The sequence below is a fragment of the Colias philodice genome, chromosome 6, assembly GCF_061535455.1.
Source record: "Colias philodice isolate Cphi_HAF_F1 chromosome 6, ilColPhil1 Martin Lab GWU primary, whole genome shotgun sequence".
Classification (NCBI taxonomy): domain Eukaryota; kingdom Metazoa; phylum Arthropoda; class Insecta; order Lepidoptera; family Pieridae; genus Colias; species Colias philodice.
The window spans coordinates 1,653,653-1,674,167 of NC_143091.1; the positions used below are offsets into that span (position 1 = coordinate 1,653,653).

General features: G+C 34.0%; 2 protein-coding genes across 2 annotated transcripts; both read left to right on the forward strand.

The window, feature by feature from the left end:
- Positions 1-1,817: 1,817 nt before the first annotated feature.
- On the forward strand, positions 1,818-11,963 carry LOC149487500 (acyl-coenzyme A oxidase 1-like). The gene is made up of 14 exons (XM_089696167.1): positions 1,818-1,982; positions 2,312-2,568; positions 4,048-4,204; positions 4,921-5,089; positions 5,742-5,865; positions 6,401-6,645; positions 6,736-6,899; positions 7,131-7,293; positions 7,405-7,595; positions 8,769-8,918; positions 9,192-9,297; positions 10,790-10,942; positions 11,219-11,335; positions 11,755-11,963. The coding sequence occupies exons 2-14, from the start codon at positions 2,445-2,447 to the stop codon at positions 11,899-11,901; spliced, it is 2,010 nt and encodes a 669-aa protein (XP_089552293.1). The 5' UTR covers positions 1,818-1,982; positions 2,312-2,444; the 3' UTR covers positions 11,902-11,963.
- A 1,116-nt stretch (positions 11,964-13,079) lies between these two features.
- On the forward strand, positions 13,080-18,924 carry LOC149487501 (acyl-coenzyme A oxidase 1-like). The gene is made up of 14 exons (XM_089696119.1): positions 13,080-13,120; positions 13,315-13,444; positions 13,801-13,939; positions 14,235-14,403; positions 14,598-14,721; positions 14,809-15,053; positions 15,312-15,472; positions 15,993-16,155; positions 16,406-16,596; positions 16,932-17,075; positions 17,377-17,482; positions 17,711-17,863; positions 18,105-18,221; positions 18,760-18,924. The coding sequence occupies exons 2-14, from the start codon at positions 13,321-13,323 to the stop codon at positions 18,901-18,903; spliced, it is 1,980 nt and encodes a 659-aa protein (XP_089552245.1). The 5' UTR covers positions 13,080-13,120; positions 13,315-13,320; the 3' UTR covers positions 18,904-18,924.
- Positions 18,925-20,515: the final 1,591 nt, after the last annotated feature.

Below are 20,515 nucleotides of genomic sequence, written 5' to 3' on the forward strand. Positions count from 1 at the left end.
TTTTATACAATTAAATATGGTGGAATATGAATATGATTTGTAGTTTTTTTTTTATTATACACTAGCTTACCGCCCACGGCTTCGCCCGCTTTGTCTATAACCAAATAAATTATATACTAAAACCTTCCTCTTGAATCACATTATCTATTAAAAAAAACCGCATCAAAATCCGTTGCGTAGTTTTAAAGATTTAAGCATACAAAGGGACATAGGGACAGAGAAAGCGACTTTGTTTTATACTATGTAGTGATAATACATCTGATCCTTTTGCATTTAAATTGCTTTTAATTAATAACTTCGATTACACATAAGTTACGAAATTTTGAACTTAAATTTATTGTAAAAAGTGAAAATATATACATTTTATTTGATAGCCCGTAGATTTCTCAGTAGGAGGTGATAATATGATTTATACAGGGCAACAGAAATATAGTAAAATTTTAATTATTTGTACTAAAAAAGTTAAGCATGCAGAAGTTATTAGTATGAGTAGTTTACAATCAATACTTTAATTATACACATCAATAAAATAAAAAATAGAAATAAAATTACAAGTTTTATGATAAAATAAAAGTGAGGTGTTTAATGTTCATACAGTGTAATTAAGATGCAGAATATAATCGAAATGACTTTTAAAACTCATTATTTACATTACTATTCAACCTTCGCCAATTATAATTAGGAAATTTTGGTATAATGATGTACCTACTGACCGCCTCCTTAGTACAGTGGTTGACGCGTGAGCGTAGCACCGAGGGGTCCTGGGTTCGATTCCCGGTGGAGACGAAGAAAAAAAAATGTCTTGGTCTGGTAGGAGTTAGGACACAGAAGCACAGATTAGAGAATAGTTACTTCGACAGAAGGCTGATCACCTACTTGTCCCTAAAGAAAATCGATCAGTGAAACAGATGTATAATGCATGCAGGGGCAGCCCTTACATGGGCAGCCTTTGGGGACATGGGACTTCACTACTACCTACCGTAGATACGACTAAAAGAGTGTTTGATTTAATATTATCTAAATATTATGTTTTGTTAATTAGTTGAATTATAAATCTAACAGAGGAAACATTAATCATGATTAAGTCAACTGCCATATAAATTATTAAATGACAGTTTAAAAAATGGAAAAGGAGTGAAGATTTAGTATCACGCAAAAAAGTGGTGTGTGCCGAGCACACGTGTGACGTGTCAGAAGTGAAACTTCTTTGGCATTGATTCAAAGATACCAAAATCGTCGCCTTACTCCATAACGTTGGCAATACAAGCTGGCTACTAGTTATTATTCTGTGCCAATACCGACGAGTCCTACAAATTTTACTCTCAACGCACTTAAAGGAGTTTCATTAAAAAAAGCCTAACGTATATCGAATTATTATTTTATTAATTATTTATATAATTTTCCCGTAAATAAAATCCATTCGAAAAAGAGATGGAAATTAATGAGTCCTAATCTCTACAAGATGTCAAGCAATTTCAAATTCTGTGATTTATTTCTATAATTTTACTAAATATTTTATACTAAGTTCACGAGGACGTAATATTTTTAGGGTTCCTTGGTGATTTTTTTATTGATTAAGTTAAGACATTCGCAGGAATATTCGCGTTGGTAAGAAGGTTGGCATTGGCACATATTTATTGCTTATTTCACTGAAATAATATTAAAAATTGTCTCTACCTTTATTCCTTTGTAACGAATTGAAATATGATAATAAATAAAAACAATAACACGCTAAAAAAACACATAAGTTAAAAAACGTTCCGCTAAAATGGAAAATTGAATTTTGCATTGAATAATTGAAGTTTATTTGCCTGCAACAAGTTGGCGTTGTCAGTCGTCTTTATTGGATTTAGGGTTATCACTTTTCAGAAATTTAAGTGTTTTATTTATTTGTATCATATTATAGTACATTAATACATTCAGTTAGTATTGTTAAAGGTGAAGGAATATAAACGTGGAACTTAGAAACAATTGAATAAAAGGTAAACATAATATGCATTTATGTTTTTTAATTCGAGTGCATACAATTATCATAATATAGTTGTAATCATTTTAAAATGAAATTTACCTTTTTAAACAAGAATTTAATTTTTTATATTGCTGCAGCTGGAATAATATTTCTTTTGCGTATATCTTCCAAACTGCACAGCCCTCATGCAATTCTAACAATAACACAGCATTATCAACTCTAGTATGCAAAGTGTATACAATTTCGTCTCAACGATAGAGTACATTTGTATACGACATTTTTAATCATAGTACATATTAAAATGTAACAAATTATAAAAGTAATATTTAACATATTTTTTAGCATTTCAAAACAAGTGAATTAATTGCCGTTTGACCCGTCACGATTAAATACATTTGACTTTCAAATAATAAGTATTAACAATACGTTTAGTGCAAGCGAGCAGTAGTGTATTTGGTAACATTTTCATTGGAAAATGAGTAAAATTACAATCAATGAAGATCTGGCTAGAGAACGGTCGAGGTGTGATTTTGATATAGAAGAATTGACCAATATTCTAGATGGAGGGAAAGAAAGGACAATGCTTCGTAGAGATACCGGTAAGCTATGCTATATCACAGATAATATAATTATTCTTTGTTAAATGAATGGATAAAATCGAATAATTGTTTGAAGTCAGTTGAATGCATGGTTTGTGTAGCATGTATGTTGCGTGATAAAAACCGGCCAATTGCTAGTCGAACTCGTATTATACATTTGTTGTATACGAACTCCCCATAAATGATCATTCAATTGCACGCCTCATAAGCGAAGCGTTGAGGTGGGTACTACTGTCACTTCGCGCAAAACATCTGATTTTTCAAACTTAAAATGTCTTTATGTATCATACATTGCACTTGTAAGATAATACATACACACACATATTAAGAAAACACACTATTTTTAACGTTCATGATATTTTTGATGTCATTTTTGTTATTTAAACTAGTTAAAAAACAGTTTAAAAAAGTTCTGTCTTGGACGTCCGTGTGTCTGTATGTGCGGATCCTTTTTCTTGTTAACACGATAGCGACCGAAATACTTTACTAATCGAGTCTTTTTTTTTCTCTTACGCTTGAGTATGCTCAGGAATAGAACCCTTTCATTTTTCAGGGTCTGATTCGATGTGGTTTAATTGTTATTAAATAAACAAAAATAATAATTAATAAATATTTATTAAAAAAAAATTATGAGGCGTGCACTTTTGGATTTTCCAAATTATTTTAATATTCACTTTGACAGAATTCTTTTCCGAGAACATTTCAAGCGTCAGTGGTCGTTATTGATATTGATCAAAATAAATCGTACCTGTTTACCCAGGCTCTAAAATATTTTTTTTGCAGTTATTTTAGTATTTTTTTCTTAAGTCGTTTATATTTTTGTATTTTTATTAAACTCTTAAGTACATCTAGGTAGCATGCACTGCATGTACCTAGGTACTTCAATGTGTTTCACCTCGAATAAAATGTGGCATATCAAATAAACGTTTCCTTTCATATTATATTATTTTACGATCCATTTTGCTACCTTAAAAATATTCTTGAAATAAACTGTCTCTTCTACATTCTATTCAGTGCAATTTTGAATTAATTTGAATGAATGGTCAATTCGAATTAATCGTTTATTGACCGTAGGTATATTAAAGTGATGAGCTATTTCAGCTATTGTTGTGAAATACAACGACATTTAAGTATATAAACAATAAATAACTATAAATAAACATAATTCTTATTTGAAACAGTAAAAATTGTTTAAAATAAAAATGAATCGCAAAATCTTAGCGCAAAATGTGTTGGTAAGCGCAAAACTTGAGAACGGCTAAACCGATTTCGTTCTTTTTTTATACTTAGTAATGTTCTTATGGAGAGAAAAAGTAAACATGTACCACGGGCGAAACCGGGATGGACCGCTAGTTGTTTATAATATTTTAAACATCAATGCTAATATGCTTATTAATAAAGACAAAATTTTAATCATGTTCTTTTTTGGTTTGATTTCCTACCTATATTTCTTAAGTTAACATGACTTATAAATTACAGAGAATTCTGTTCTCGATAATGACGAGTACAAAGACAAAGTTCCTGAAGAATGTTTAAGCATCAAAGAGCGTTACGAGAATGCAGTAAGGAAATCATGTTTATACGCTGATCTGGTGAAAAATAAGCTTCTAGAAATGACAGCTTTAGAAAGTTTCGGGTATGTTAGATTCCTATAAAAAAATCTCTCGAATGCATGCGTACACACACGCACAATTTTTAATACTCACATATCTGTAATATCATAATCATTTGATATTGTAAATAATTGTGAAAAAATGAGTGTGTGTGCCGAGCGCACGTGTCAGAAGGGAAACTTCTTTGGCAAGATTCAAAGATACCGACAATCGTCTAAATACATGACGTGCCATGACGCGACCTTGAAATATTACTCTCAACGCGCCTAAAGAAGTTTCACTTCAAAAAGGAAAAATTTCCTCCTTTATCGCACTTTGACGTACTGCATTTTTAAGTACTCTTTATTGAACTTATAATATTTACTAATTATACATATACTCAAACTCAATACTGTTTTAAATGAGTGCTATAACAACAATAAATCATTGAACTGTAGGTACAAGTTCATTTATTCGATTCAATTATACTCCAATTGGTATTTACTCATCATCAGACACGGCGACTACGGTTCTCCCAAAGCTAGTCTTTGACTCAAGATTTGTGAATAAATACATTTTAGTTCTGTTTCTTCGATTATTCTATTATCTGAAAAATAATGCCCGTACAATATAGGCGATTAGCACTCTGTCCGATCAGACCAAGACTAAATATTCTCCTCTGGAGGTTTGAGCTCCGAAGTTCTGCGTTCATAACCTGAACCTAAGCTGCACTAGTCTAATAGGTGTTTTTCTTGTCCAGTACCCAATACCTTCGAAGGACATCTGACGCGTATTTCAAAGAAGTATCCCCCTTCCTACTTCACATGGGAATGTTCGTGCCTACGATAATGGGACAGTGCACCCCAGAACAACAGGCTACGTGGCTGCCGAAGGCTTTGAACCTTGAAATTATTGGCGCGTATGCACAGGTAAGAAGTATGAAAAGTTTTTTTGAAAAGTACTCTTAATTCTTAAAAGAAGAGACGAATTCGTCAACGGTTTTAATAATTTATTGGTAAAGCAAGGTTAAGTGTCTTTTATTGCTTAAAGTACGGGTATGACAAAGCCAGGATATTTTTAAACACATTCCGCGGAGTAATGAACTCGGGACCTTTGTATTCTCAACTGTAACGTTTATGTATCATGCCCGTTGCATCCAGGAAGTACTTTATAGCCTTTGAAATTGTACAAATAATTTGTTAAGGAAAGTAAAAGCAAGGTCATTCCTTAAGTTTCGTTCGCTGTAAATAGGAGGTATTTATTTTGGATAAGAAGTATAATGGAATGGAAATTATTTATTTATGATCGCTCTACCACCTTATTGACTAGTAATTCAGAATTGATTTAAATGAAAATTTGTTTTTTGTGACACTTTGTTAATTGTAATGTGATTGTAATGATATAGGGTTCATTGATTTCTTTATTTATCTATAGTTATATCAGCAAAAATGCTTTTTAAAAGAAAAATTTTGGAAATATACTTTGCTTTTCCGAAATAGTAATATCAATCGAACTGTCTAGAAATACAATATAAATAATGTGAATATGTTGGTAGTGAAGCAATGTTTTTATTAATTTCAGACTGAATTAGGTCATGGAACATTTATAAGAGGTCTGGAAACTACAGCCACATACGACCCTAAAACTGAAGAATTTGTCTTACACACACCAACGCTTACTGCATTCAAATGGTGGGCTGGTGGACGTGAGTATATTATTATGTATGTAAATCAAAAGTAAATACAATTAAATATACTATGCATAAATTAAAAGGAGCAATAACGTAAGTAGTTAGGTCAATTAATCAATAACAAAATAAAGTGAAAATTAAATTAAAAAGTCAACACTGTTGATGTTTTTGTTTGTTACTGTTTATCTCCACTTTTCGAAAATCTATTCTTAACGTTAAGTTTGATAAAAAACTTACATAAATAATTATGAAGCTGAAAACGGTGATTATTTATAAATTTTTATCCAAATGCAGAACGAATCGACATAATATATTAGCAGATGTGCTGCCAATATATTCCGATCTGTCTGCCAACTTTCTATCGCCAAGACAACAGAACAAATACATTACATTAATAGAATATTTGGCCCCTTTCTTTTCAATATACATATGCTTTGATAGAATTAAAATAGTCGGACATAAGACATGTCCATAGACTATTCAAAAAAGAAAATCCTACTCTACAACATGGCTATAAACTTCATTTTGCTTATTGACCTTTTATTTTCAGTGGGAAAAACAGCAAATCATTGTATAGTAGTGGCCCAATTGTACACTCAAGGGAAATGCTATGGAATTCATACTTTCATTGTCCAAGTACGAGATCTGGAAACACACGAGCCATTACCAGGAATAAAAGTCGGTGAAATTGGCCCCAGAATGGGATTTAACACCGCTGACAATGGATTCCTAGGCTTCGACCATTTTAGGATCCCACGAGAAAATATGCTGATGAAAAATGCTCAGGTTCAGCCGGTATGTATTGAATTTCTAAACTGAACTCTTTAATTAGAATAATTTGTCATCCAATTCTTCAAAAACTCTTCTCCAATATAATATATACAGGACGGCACCTACGTAAAAGTAGCACGTCACGAGAAACTCACATACGGGACGATGGTGTTCGTGCGAGTCACGCTGGTGTCGGAGTCTGCTTTCAACTTGGCGAAGGCAGCTACTATAGCTGTGCGATACTCCGCAGTGCGGCGGCAGTCGGAGATGAAGCCGGGGTAACTTCTTGTGTTAATAAGAATAGTATAGTAGTTAAGTTCTGTAAGTTACATACGCTCCTTGTCATTAAAGTAACTCTCAAGTCCAGAACATCTTCTTTATGCTGGCCATTTTCATCTTAGGGACTATCGGAGCAATGCTTTAAATACGACCTATTTATAATTTTCAAGCTTCAACATGAAAAATTTACTCGAAGTAATGTATATTTTAATAAAACTTTATTTCTTTAGAGCACCTGAACCTCAAGTCCTGGATTACCCAACACAGCAGCACAAGCTCTTCATTGCCATAGCAACCGCGCAGGCACTTCAGTTCAACGCCAGCTGGCTCTGGAAGACCTTTACCAAAGTATTGAGAGAAATGAAGACAGGGAATGTGGATACATTGCCTGAGGTAAGTAATTTTTAGTCGTACAAAAGTATTTGCTATGGACTGTGAATTCCTACACAATGTGCATCTATTCCAATATTGAAGAACAGTTCAAGTATTGATATTACCTTACAGCTGCACGCGCTATCCAGCTGCCTCAAAGCAATCAGCACATCAGACGCAGCACAGTACATAGCGCAGTGCGGCGCGGCGTGCGGCGGGCACGGGTACACGCTGTCCTCCCGCCTGCCGCACATATACAGCTCCGTGGTCGCCACTCGCACGTACGAGGGCGACTACACTGTGCTCCTGCTGCAGACTGCCAGGTAACACACGCAGCACAGTACATAGCGCAGTGCGGCGCGGCGTGCGGCGGGCACGGGTACACGCTGTCCTCCCGCCTGCCGCACATATACAGCTCCGTGGTCGCCACTCGCACGTACGAGGGCGACTACACTGTGCTCCTGCTGCAGACTGCCAGGTAACACACGCAGCACAGTACATAGCGCAGTGCGGCGCGGCGTGCGGCGGGCACGGGTACACGCTGTCCTCCCGCCTGCCGCACATATACAGCTCCGTGGTCGCCACTCGCACGTACGAGGGCGACTACACTGTGCTCCTGCTGCAGACTGGCAGGTAACACACGCAGCACAGTACATAGCGCAGTGCGGCGCGGCGTGCGGCGGGCACGGGTACACGCTGTCCTCCCGCCTGCCGCACATATACAGCTCCGTGGTCGCCACTCGCACGTACGAGGGCGACTACACTGTGCTCCTGCTGCAGACTGCCAGGTAACACACGCAGCACAGTACATAGCGCAGTGCGGCGCGGCGTGCGGCGGGCACGGGTACACGCTGTCCTCCCGCCTGCCGCACATATACAGCTCCGTGGTCGCCACTCGCACGTACGAGGGCGACTACACTGTGCTCCTGCTGCAGACTGCCAGGTAACACACGCAGCACAGTACATAGCGCAGTGCGGCGCGGCGTGCGGCGGGCACGGGTACACGCTGTCCTCCCGCCTGCCGCACATATACAGCTCCGTGGTCGCCACTCGCACGTACGAGGGCGACTACACTGTGCTCCTGCTGCAGACTGGCAGGTAACACACGCAGCACAGTACATAGCGCAGTGCGGCGCGGCGTGCGGCGGGCACGGGTACACGCTGTCCTCCCGCCTGCCGCACATATACAGCTCCGTGGTCGCCACTCGCACGTACGAGGGCGACTACACTGTGCTCCTGCTGCAGACTGCCAGGTAATGTCACACGCAGCACAGTAGGTACAAGAAGAAAAATATTATACAATATTATAATGCCCACATATGCATGATAGGAAATGTTAACAATTCATTAATGTTCCAATAACCTTATTACTTTTTTCAGACTTGTCGTTTTTATTGGTTTCTAATTCAAAAATTTTCTGCATCCAAACATACGTTTAAAAAAATGTCAATATGTTAAAAATTTACACCTTGTTAAAATAAATTAATGTTCTGCAGATTTCTGGTAAAAGCATGGGAACAAGCTGAAGGAGGTGTGACCATAACTCCCACTATTTCTTATCTCAACCGAGTTTTGAACGAGAAGACATCGCCATGGAAGAATAGTCAAGAAGGCATTATTAGAGCTTTCGAGGCAATATCTGCAGGGTAAGTGGTAGATTACAATATGTTATTATTTTATTTAAATTATCAGTCACGTGAAATATTGAGTTAAAAATGACAGAAAAAATTCTAATTACGAAGAAATCTTAAAATCTTACGAAGCATAAAAAATTACTTCAATTGTTCTCTTAAAAATTGCACAATTATATCTCTTCAAAGTTGTAGAAATACTAATAATGTTAAAGGTATTTAGCTATATATGAAAATAAGCATTTTTTAATTCAACCGATTAGTAAATCTGACTGCCTTTTATTGCAGGAAAATAGCACATTGCGTGAATAATATAAGGGAGCGGAGGAAGACAGGTGCTTGCTATGAAGATGCGTGGATCTTGACCACAAACCAATTGGTGGCTGCTGCAGAGGTATAAATATGTAATAATTATTGTATCAATTTTTAACACCCTTATGTATGTATGTAACTATGTAACCGACTCTTTTAGACTCGATTATGACACTCACACACTTTAAACGGACCGATTTAGTTTAAGCTTTGCATTTTTTAAAACTTGTTAAATCGTTCTTTTTAGTTTTTTAACTTCAATTATTATTCTATAAGCGATTGCTTCATAGGCCCAAATAAAAGTAAAATATAATTTTTCTATTTCTTTGTTTGTCCTAATGAAACAATTAATTAGGTTGGTTTGAGTTGGATGGCATTTAAAATGTAGAGCCAAATAGGGAATTTTAATGTATGCTGCTAACTGCTAACAGGGTTAAATCCTAAGGTAATAGGGAAATTTAGGGTACTTTTATTTAATGTTACTTTGAGAGAAAAATATAAAATAAGGAAGGACCCTATTTCGAATTCGAATCTCGTACGAGTCGGAGTCAACTGTCAAGGCAACTTCGGGGTTCATTGTTATTTGCAAAAACCTTTTGTTTGTTGTTTGTAATCAAATTGCGAAATTGTTATTTCTTTGATATGCACAAAATGTATTTAAACATTTTAATTCGTTATTGACTGTAAATTGAACACAATTTTTATTGATTCCTCATCTTAATGGTTGTGGTTAATGGTGTTTTAATTTAATTTTTATACGTATTTAATATTTACGAAAATTAATTACTTATTAAAAAAAAACTCCCCTGACCTTTATAATTATTGCAATTTTTAAACTCATTGCTGCATTGTTATAATAACCTTGCCCCGTGCTCGTGAGTCGTGACATTAAAATTGTAACCTTCAATGAGTGTGCCAAGTTCTAAATGAAATTTAGAAATTGAACTTAAAAACAATAAACATACCAGGATTTATTCCTATTATTTTAATTATTAAACATCTAAAAGTTATTTTTTGATGTTGCTAACAACTAACAAATAAGGTACATATTTAGCTAAAGCTTTTTTTTGTGTTTTTTTTAATTACAGACAGATCACAGATTACATTCAGGATAAATGTCAAATAAATAAATAAAAATAAATAAAATCTTTATTTGAATTCATACATTAATATGTTACAATAGATTGGGGTTCAGGCCCCCTTAGGTACTAGGTATAATAAAACATAGTTACATAGCGTTTATCCGGGTACTACAAGTTAAATGTATAGCTTTTTATATAACTAGGTATCTACTATGTGTACACGGGACATTGGGCATTAGCACTAGTCAAATAACTTGTTATTATTGCTGTTATTGCACTTGTAGATATATTTGAAGTGCAAAATAAATATAGATATTCATTCCATTATACATTTATTTGTTGTTTGTCATGACTCATGGCACGTACCTACTATGAAAGATCTTTATCTGCCATCTCACACTTACGCATACAAAAAATACATATGCAATGGAACATTTTTCAATTTGCTAAAAACACTAATCATTAATTAAATATTAAAATCTTATTTTACAGGCACACTGCCGAGCGGTTCTGCTAAGAGTATACTATGAAGAATCATTGCGAATGACCAGAGATTCCTCTGAAAATGTGCGAAGAGTGGTCAGTCAGCTCGTCCAGTTATATTTGACTTACTGGGCTCTGGAGAGAACTGGCGATCTGTTGAGGGTAAGTTTTATCGAAGGAACCTTGCTTATTATTGGGAAAAATATTAAATACTTAGTAATCACTAATCACGATTGGTGTAGAATTAGTTATGTTAAAAAAATCCTTTTAATTTATGATATCTAATGAGAAATGGTATATCATTATTGAAATTTTCAGCACTAGATTCACATGTTTTTTATACAAATTTTTAAAACTAGTGAAAAAGCTGCTATAGGTAGACTTATGGGTATACTACTTTAGTAGTTTATCCTATTTATATTATTATTTTCCTTGCAGTATACAAATATCAGTGAAAAGGATTTGAAAAACTTGGAGATGCACTACGAAGGGCTATTGGCCGCCATCCGACCCAACGCCGTTGGTCTTGTAGACGCATTTGATATAAGAGATGAGGTAAGTACCTACATTCTAATTGATGAAAATAAATACAGAATGTTTGAAAAATGTTGTGTGGTTTTATGAAACCACGGTAAAAGTGAAACTTTCCGAACACTGCTTTATACCTACTCAGCAGCCGACCGTCACGCGACATGCGCTACACAGACCAAAAAGTTTGAGACGATGTAATAAAAGTTTCAGTTTAAAAACGCGGGCGAAGCCGCAGTAAGGATAAATCTCTTTGGCGAAAGAATAACATTTATTCTATACAAAGAACACAGATTGCGAATTTTCACTCAAGAAGCGCATTTGAATCGTCGAAATTCATAGAGTATGCAATATTTATTTACAATTTTCTACTTTAATATGATAATAAACTAGTATGATTAATAAATAGCTATAATTTACCATTATAATAAATAATATATTTTCAGATCCTACAATCAACACTAGGCTCCTACGACGGTAGGGTCTACGACCGTCTCATGGAAGAAGCTCTAAAGACCCCTCTCAACGCAGATTCTGTCAACCAATCATTCCATAAATATCTACGACGATATACCGTACAAGGCAAACTGTGATATCTTATGCAATTTTATATCTTATCTTATCGTTAATAAAGTATATTTTGGAATTTTTTTAATCATTGTTTTTGTTCCTAAGCCTGATTGAAGAAACAATGTGGTCTTTTACTTTTTATAACTGTCTTTTTTGATCGCTTCTGTGATCGCTTCCTTAATACAGTGGTTAACAAGCGAGTATAGAACCCAGTGGGGACTAACATAAACAAATGTGTCGATCTGGACACTGAAAGCTGATCACATACTTGTCCGTAAAGTAAAACGATCAGCTAAACAGATTCAGAATGCATCTGCCCTATACCACACTAGGGGACACGGGAATTCACTCACTCTCAAGTTCTCATGTTTAAAAAATGAGCTTGTTCAAAATATTGAAGTTCTAGAAATAAATGGCGAATATTCCCTTGATAGTTTTACATCTTTGATTGTTGACGATAAATTTCTTTCCATGCATCAAAGGTAAAGTTCCTTGTGACTGAGATTTCATCGTTTGACTTAAAGTAGTTTTCATATATTGTAATCAGGAGAGCATCGTATCTCTGTAGAAGTTTTATTAGAGCAGATACAGTGTTAAATATGTAGATACATTGTTAAATCAGTTTAGTAGTGTTACCATACACACGCTGAGACTAATAAATTTACTTTAATAAATTATTCGAAACATTGAGATAAGATACTGCGTTAGGAAATTTTATAATATTACGTATGTTAAATAATAACGAATGGATAACAAACACTATTGTTTTCACTTGATAAAGGGTGTTCTGACTAGTGGTAAGTGACAATAATTTAAATAGTTAAATATTAAAATTATAATATAATATATTATATTATTTCTATACTAATATTATAAAGCTGAAGAGTTTGTTTGTTTGAGCGCGCTAATTTCAGGAGCTACTTGTCTGATTTGAAAAATGTGTTAGATAGCCCATTCATTTATCGAGGAAGGCTATATTTCCTGTCATTACGCTAAGGCCAATAATGTGGGTAAAACCGCGAGGCATAGCTAGTACTGTGTATGCGAAGGTACAAATTCCAATTTTACCTATTTTGCATTGTAATATAACAATATTAATTAGCAAAAAACTTGTCTGATAAAAACATAATTAAACATAAACATAGCATCAAAGAAAACTCTCTATATTATCTCTTTTATATGTCGATAAACAATTTCTCAGATAGCGTGTTCATATAATACACCTTAGTACTGTGAAGTGATAGAACAATGTGTACAGGCAAAGTCCAAAGAATAGAATAAGGATTCTGCATCTGAACATGCAACGTAACAATCACTTTTCGTAGTATATTCAACAATTATTGTACGCAAAGTTGTTTAATTCCTATCTTTAACTCGTTGATAAATTGTGTTTGTTAGATATCGTATGTCACACGTCAGTGTTGTTGTGAAGTGACAGTACAATGACGTTAAAAAAGGTGAATCCGGATTTGCAAAAGGAGAGAGCGACTTGTACATTCAATGTTGAAGAGTTGACTAACATATTGGATTCTGGAGCTGAAATTACAGCTATTAGAAGAGCAGAAGGTAAGACATTTATCAGTTAATTTAATGGGAGTGAAATTAAAGGCTCAGTATCAATGACTTCTACATTATATTTTACTATCTCCTCCCGCTTTTTCTTAGCAAATAAGCCTATTACAGACTTTTAGATCTCAAAGTAAAAATTGGTTGTCTGTAAAGTCGGTTTACTGACGATAGTTGAACGTGACAACGTCCGACTGTGCTTCTTTGTCGCTCGTTCCGCGCTCTGGCTCGCACTTCAAGCCTTACATGGAACGCCTCAGAGCGAGGTAACGCCGCATGAGTCATGTTTTTTCGTGCGTGCAGCCGGCTCTATCGAATTATAAGACGTTGTCACGTCAAAAACGTCTTCATTTCAGAGGAACGTGTGTTGAGTGTAAAGGAGCTAAGAGATGAAATACCCGAAGAATATTTGAGTCACAAAGAGAAATATGAAAACGCCATACGAAAAGCAGTTATACTGCACAAAGTAATGAACACCAATGCTAATGATGGAATGTGAGTAATAAACTATATGAGCAATATTACAACTGATAGAATTTAATTCTATTGAGAATCCATACATTTATGTTACTGCTCTTAGTTACATCTGATTGCGACATTTACTCTGAAACCTTAATATAGTGTTTCTGTTGATAATTTTATCATCAGAGAAAAATTGTTATTACCTTTATTACTGAAAAAAAAAAACACTACGTCATTTAAACACTACAGCAAAGTACACAGAACCTTCTCTGAACAGTGTTTTTCTTGATTTTATAAATAGGCAACATTGCATTGCTTTGATTTTTAGGTCTAGTCTTCGGAGTTCCATCGGCGCAGCAATCTTTAAAGATGGCTCCCCATTTGCTTTACATAACGGAATGTTCATGCCCACATTGTTGGGGCAGGCTGATGAGGAACAAAAGAAATACTGGTACACTAGGGCAAAGAACATGGAAATTATTGGCACATATGCTCAGGTCTGTCTGCAATTGCATCTGTACACTTTATTTAACTAGGTCCACGTGTCATAAGTACGATATAGGTAATATTGTACTTATGACACCTAGTTCCTAGATATTGGCTTTTGTCAAAAACATGCGATATTGCTCTAAATAATTTAATTTCTTATGTAGAGCGAATTTTCAATAATTTCTATTTTATAAACGTATAGACAGAGCTCGGACACGGAACGTTTATTCGTGGTCTGGAAACACAAGCTACATATGATGAGAAGACTGAAGAGTTTATTTTGCACAGTCCAACGCTGACTGCTTACAAATGGTGGCCTGGTGGATGTAAGTAGTTTTCAACTATATATTCTATAATTCCAAATATTTGCTGTGAGGTTTCAACACAAACACATTCATAAATTGTTGTTTCAGTGGGGCACACGACAAACTATTGCATAGTTATGGCTCAACTCAAGATTAAAGGTAAATCGTACGGTATGCAGCCATTTATAGTTCAAATAAGAGACGAGGAGACTCACATTCCATTACCCGGGATAAGAGTGGGTGAAATCGGTGCTAAACTTGGATTTAATACGGTCAATAACGGGTATCTCGGCTTTGATAATGTGAGGATACCACGACGAAACATGCTGATGAAGAATTCTCAGGTTTTGAAGGTAACTTTTTGGTAGAAAGAGTTAAATATTATAAGTAAAACTATGGGATAAGTTTAAAGATATAGATCGTAGGAAGAAGAGGAGACATTTTTTCTTTGATTAGGATTAGAAAAAGTATATAACTTATAAGTATGTATTTTTGACTGAAGATTAAAATTGCGATTGTAACCTAATGTTTTTCGTCATCCCTGAAAAATATCTCAAGTACATGGTAATATAGGTTTCAAGGACAAATTAATCTTATGATTTCTTAAACAGGATGGTACTTTTAAGTCTGCCCCTAACAGCAAGTTGGCCTACGGAACGATGGTGATGGTGCGTGTTGCTATAGTTTACAGTTCAGCTGATTATCTTGCTCGAGCTACAACTATAGCTGTGAGGTATTCCGCTGTCAGGCATCAGTCACAGATCAAAGCAAAGTGAGTAAAAAGGTATATTTTTTTTTTAATAAGGTGCACACCACAGCTGACAATTTTGCCTCGTTATACACAAATTTAATTACATGTTGCGGTGAAATGCCAATCAATTAATTGTATGCACACAGCATAGTTGAGGGAAATAAAATTATTAAAAATTACATTATTCAGCAAATTCATAGACTAAGTAAAATAATTTCCTAAAATACATTTCATAAAATAAGTTGAATCTAAATCATAGTACAGATAAATATCACATCAATATAGCTACAGTACATTAAATCACTTAAAATACAGTTAAATCAATAAATACCTACATAACATTCAATCACATAAAATACAATTCGCTATAGAATTTAATGCTCGGAAATGTTCCAATACTGTTGCTCTATCTTTTCTTAATCGATCCAAATATAAAAAGGTACTTGTTCCTTAAATTATAATATTTAGTAATGTGTTATTCTCTGCTTCTTATAGGTTCTCGTTCCTATAGTGCCGAATGAATTGATTTATTATGTTTTAGTGAACCTGAACCCCAGATCTTGGACTTCGTGACGCAGCAGCACAAACTATTTATTGCCATCGCCACGAGTCACGCGTATTTCTTTTCGGCCTATTGGCTGCAGGAACTTTACACAAATTACTTACAAGAAATGGAACGAGGAAACTATGACAGACTGCCCGAGGTAAAATGGGATTTAAACTTCTACTATCGTAAACTACTAGCACCTCCCGTACCGTAAAGTATTTCAATTTGGCTGTAGAAAAGCATTAATACCTATAATGGACGAATTATATATACCATTTTAAATTGGAAATTATGATGATTTCCTATTAATCCATTCAGATCAGTTCATCTAAGACTAAATGTATTTTAGAAATTAGGTCTATCATACAACGCTGTTGATGTCTATGTCAAATGTCTTGTGTCCACAGCTCCATGCACTAGCATGTGTCCTGAAGGTAATCAGCTCCTCCGACTGCACAGCGCTGATCGAAAAGTGTCGCTTATCCTGTGGTGGGCATGGCTTCATGCTGTCTTCAAACTTACCACATCTATATGGACTTTGTACTGCCACCTGCACGTATGAAGGCGAGAACACCGTACTGCTGTTGCAGACTGCAAGGTGAGATAGAATACTAAGATCGTCAAGGCTTTGTTCAATTTTCAACGTGAATATAAAAACGGTAGAGCAGTTGTTGGTCATCTGATCTTACGTGACCATTTCAACTAATAGGTAACGTAAAATTGTTATGCTAAAATATATCAACGACAAGTCTCTGGCCACGGCCAACTGAAATTGTATCTGATGAAAGTTAGCAATATCTTGACAAAACTGAAGAGACTTTCAAGAAATAATTTCCATGTAATTTCCAATGCTTCCAATGCTTCATTCCATCGGGAAACCTTCTTTCTTCTGACCTTTAAAAAATAATAAACATTACTACTCTTGCAATACAGGTCATTGGTAAAAGCTTGGAACGAGTCTTCAAAGGGTGGTGCTTTGAAACCAACGATGGCATATCTTGCGGACCGCTCGCCAGCTGCCGAGTGGGACAGCTCACTAGATGGAATTATTAAGGCGTTCCAGAGGGTTTCTGTTGGGTCAGTTCGTATATTATTAACAACAACTTATTAACAAATTCAGAACAGCTAATTAAATTGTCCTCATTTTAATTTTGTAAAATTATTGTATCAGTCTTATTTCAAACTTCAGTGTTGATTTTAGTTGATTTTAGGTGTTTACGTTTTGACCTTCTTCTACCGACCCTTTACTTTCTTATACTTAAACAATTTTTTTAATGTAAAAAAACCTTCAATAAGTGCTATAGAAATTGCAATTTAAGAAATCCTTTGCTACTAACATTAAATATGACTTTGATTGATGTATTTTAACGATTTATAGAAAGTTATCAACAAGCGTGTCGAGTTTAGCTCAATATACAGCCAGAGGTCTGGCTCCCGAAGACGCTTGGAACAAAACCTCCGTCCAGCTTATTGCAGCTGCTGAGGTAATTATTTTTTTGTACGTCATCAACTTTATCCTCATTTATTTAAAGAGAATGACTGTTCAAAATTAATTCAATTAATTGTGGCAATTATTACCTTATTTATTATAATTTTTGAGAGGAAAAAGCGTCAGAGGTTTCGTTTCTGACCGATTTGCGTATTAAATTGATTAAAAATATATTTTTCGTTTGTTAGTTGTTTGTTTTACTATTCAACTTATATTTTTACAGGCGTATGGTCGTACCGTAGTATTATCCATATTTAAGAGTGAGATAGAGAAGTACGCGCAAACAGCATCACAAGGAGTAAAAAGTGTTCTTTTCGATTTGGTCGAGTTATACTTTACGCACATGGCGCTAGACAAAATGGGAGATTTGCTATTGGTAACGTATATTTATGAATTAATTGAAAAATAAAAGTTGTTTTTACGAACAAGATTTCGATTCTTTTCTTTAGAGCTTATTGTTTTTATTTTTTATTAAACTGTTAATGCATGTGTCAAATTTAAAAATATCTTCGTTTTTTGGTCTTCAAGTTAAAGGGACTTTCTGTTATGTCACTGATAATTTATTAAATAAATTTAATAATAAGTTAAATACCATATTTTTTTTGTTTTTCTTTTAGTTCACCAAGTTATCACAGAAAGACGTTAGTGGTTTACAAAGAAAATACGAAAACTTGTTGGAGAAAATTCGACCTAACGCCGTTGGCTTAGTGGATGCTTTCGATTACAGGGATGAGGTGAGAAATTCAAATACTAAAGAAAGAAATCATCACGTGATATTATAAAGTTATATATTATTTCAAATTTTCAAACATAGATATTATTATTTCTTGATATTTAACTAAATATTATAACTCTACAAAACATAATATACTTAACTCGATATCTCGTTTAGTATAATACTAATATGCTAGGTAGGTATACCGTATAATGTATAGCAAAAAACATAGTATATCCAAACAAATGACATGTTATATAATTCAAAATGATAATGCATTCGCAACAATAAATTATAATACTAACATACAACTATACCAATTACTCAATATAATCTTGCTATTTATGACTGTTATATAAATACATAGATAGCTATTTTAATTTATATTTACCACTTGTATTTCAGGGGCCTCAATTATATTATTTATTTATATGACAAATAATATATTACCTACTCAAAATAATCTTGTTTTATGGATATAAATAGCCCGCACTCTTTTTTTATATTTACCATTGTTATTTCTGGCCTTAAGTATATAACATTTTTTTTTATTTCAGGTGCTAAATTCAACTCTAGGAGCATATGACGGCATGGCGTACGAGCGTCTGATGGCCGAAGCTGCCAAGAGCCCGCTCAACACAGAACCTGTCAATGACACCTTCCACAAATATTTGAAACCCCTTATGAAAGGAAAATTGTAATAAATTTTTAATTATGAAAATGCGCATTTATATTTCTGGCATGCCTTACTGATGTTTTATAATTTACAAAATTTTAATCTATTCAAAATTTAAGAACAGTATTATAATTAACAATTTATAACAGTTTACAAATACGCCAAAACAAAAGATGTTCAATGTCATTTAGAAAATGTTTTTGTCAATTAACAAATTAGATATTATTTAATAAGTACAAGCTCTATTGTGAAATTTTTTATTGTAGATTAAATGTTATATTGTCATAAATACTTTTATCCTGTCTTATTTTTACATAATAAAAATGCTAATTTAAGTTAAAAGGGAGAGTAATAAAATGTCGCACTCTGACTCTACATAAAAAACTCAAAAATTTGAGTCCTATCGACAAGTTTTGCTTAATAAAATTTGCTTAATAACACGGACACCGAAATAATCGTAGATAATTTCATGTGGTATCTAAGAAACAATTACCAATAATAAACTACTATCAAACTATCTCTAAATTAGCGGATAAACATTATAAATAATATTATCTAATATGATAAGATAATGTAAGCACGTATTATATAACACATTCCAAGTACTATACAATATTTCAAATAATTATTTTGAATAAACTTTGAAACACGAGTTTTTGAAGTGAAGTGAAACTTCTTTATCGGGGTTGGAAAAATTTTAGTGTAAGTAACATTTTTTCGTTACGCGTGACATTTTTCCGTTACGCGCCATCTTTTTCTTATATCCCTACCACCGACCACGCGTGATTCGACGTATAATTTCTGTAAAGTTGCACATAGTAAATTATTTTTCAAAAATAAGGTTATAAAGAAGTTTCACTTCTTACGTGTGTACTCACACATTTTTTTTAGTTATCTTTAATAGCTTCTTATATAGTTTTTAAATAGGTAAGTACCTAGTAAATGATTAGATATATGCACTACATACATACATAATGTAAGTAAAACGTTTAATATGTATCTATTAAATTCGGTAGAACATTCAGAAAATTCGGTAGCAAACAAGTACATTATTTTGTTTCGTGCTAACAAAACATTTACTTATTGAAAAAGGATGGAACTAGAAATTTAATTATTTTAATAAATGTTATATTCGAAGTGAGCTATCTATAATATAACGATTAACGACAGGTAGGTAATTATAATTTATTGTTTATACGTTACGTTAAAAACGCAAACGCCGAAAAGGCTCTACTAATTTTCATGGGCATTACGCTAAAGAAAAACGCTACAGTACGTGGCCAAGTTTTGTATCTTTATTTTTATTTATATTTGTATATTACTTAATGATTTCAGACGATCACATAATTACAAAATTAGAGCGGTTAGTTTAAAGTAGTTAGCAATTTTAATATTATTCACAAGTTATGCACCTATATTTTAATTTTATATTATTGGCAATAACTCTAGAGCACAAAATATGCTCTTATGATTGGTCCATGACTAACATTATAAAAACAGCTATGACCTTGTCCGCGACTTTAACTTTTAACCTACAATATTATAATAATATGTGGATGAGTAAAAACAATTTATAAGTTATGTGAACAGGCAAAGTCCAAAGTATAGATACAATAAGGATTCTGCATCGTCACGTA

What these genes read in the sequence shown, in the direction of transcription:
- LOC149487501 (XM_089696119.1), top strand. Translation starts at nt 13,321, where the DNA reads ATGACGTTAAAAAAGGTGAATCCGGATTTGCAAAAGGAGAGAGCGACT. An exon ending in TTCCAGAGGGTTTCTGTTGG is followed by an intron (nt 17,076 to 17,376) that starts GTCAGTTCGTAT and finishes AACGATTTATAG; the next exon opens with AAAGTTATCAACAAGCGTGT. An exon ending in AGCTTATTGCAGCTGCTGAG is followed by an intron (nt 17,483 to 17,710) that starts GTAATTATTTTT and finishes ATATTTTTACAG; the next exon opens with GCGTATGGTCGTACCGTAGT.
- LOC149487500 (XM_089696167.1), top strand. Translation starts at nt 2,445, where the DNA reads ATGAGTAAAATTACAATCAATGAAGATCTGGCTAGAGAACGGTCGAGG. An exon ending in TTCGAGGCAATATCTGCAGG is followed by an intron (nt 8,919 to 9,191) that starts GTAAGTGGTAGA and finishes CTTTTATTGCAG; the next exon opens with GAAAATAGCACATTGCGTGA. An exon ending in CATTTGATATAAGAGATGAG is followed by an intron (nt 11,336 to 11,754) that starts GTAAGTACCTAC and finishes ATATATTTTCAG; the next exon opens with ATCCTACAATCAACACTAGG.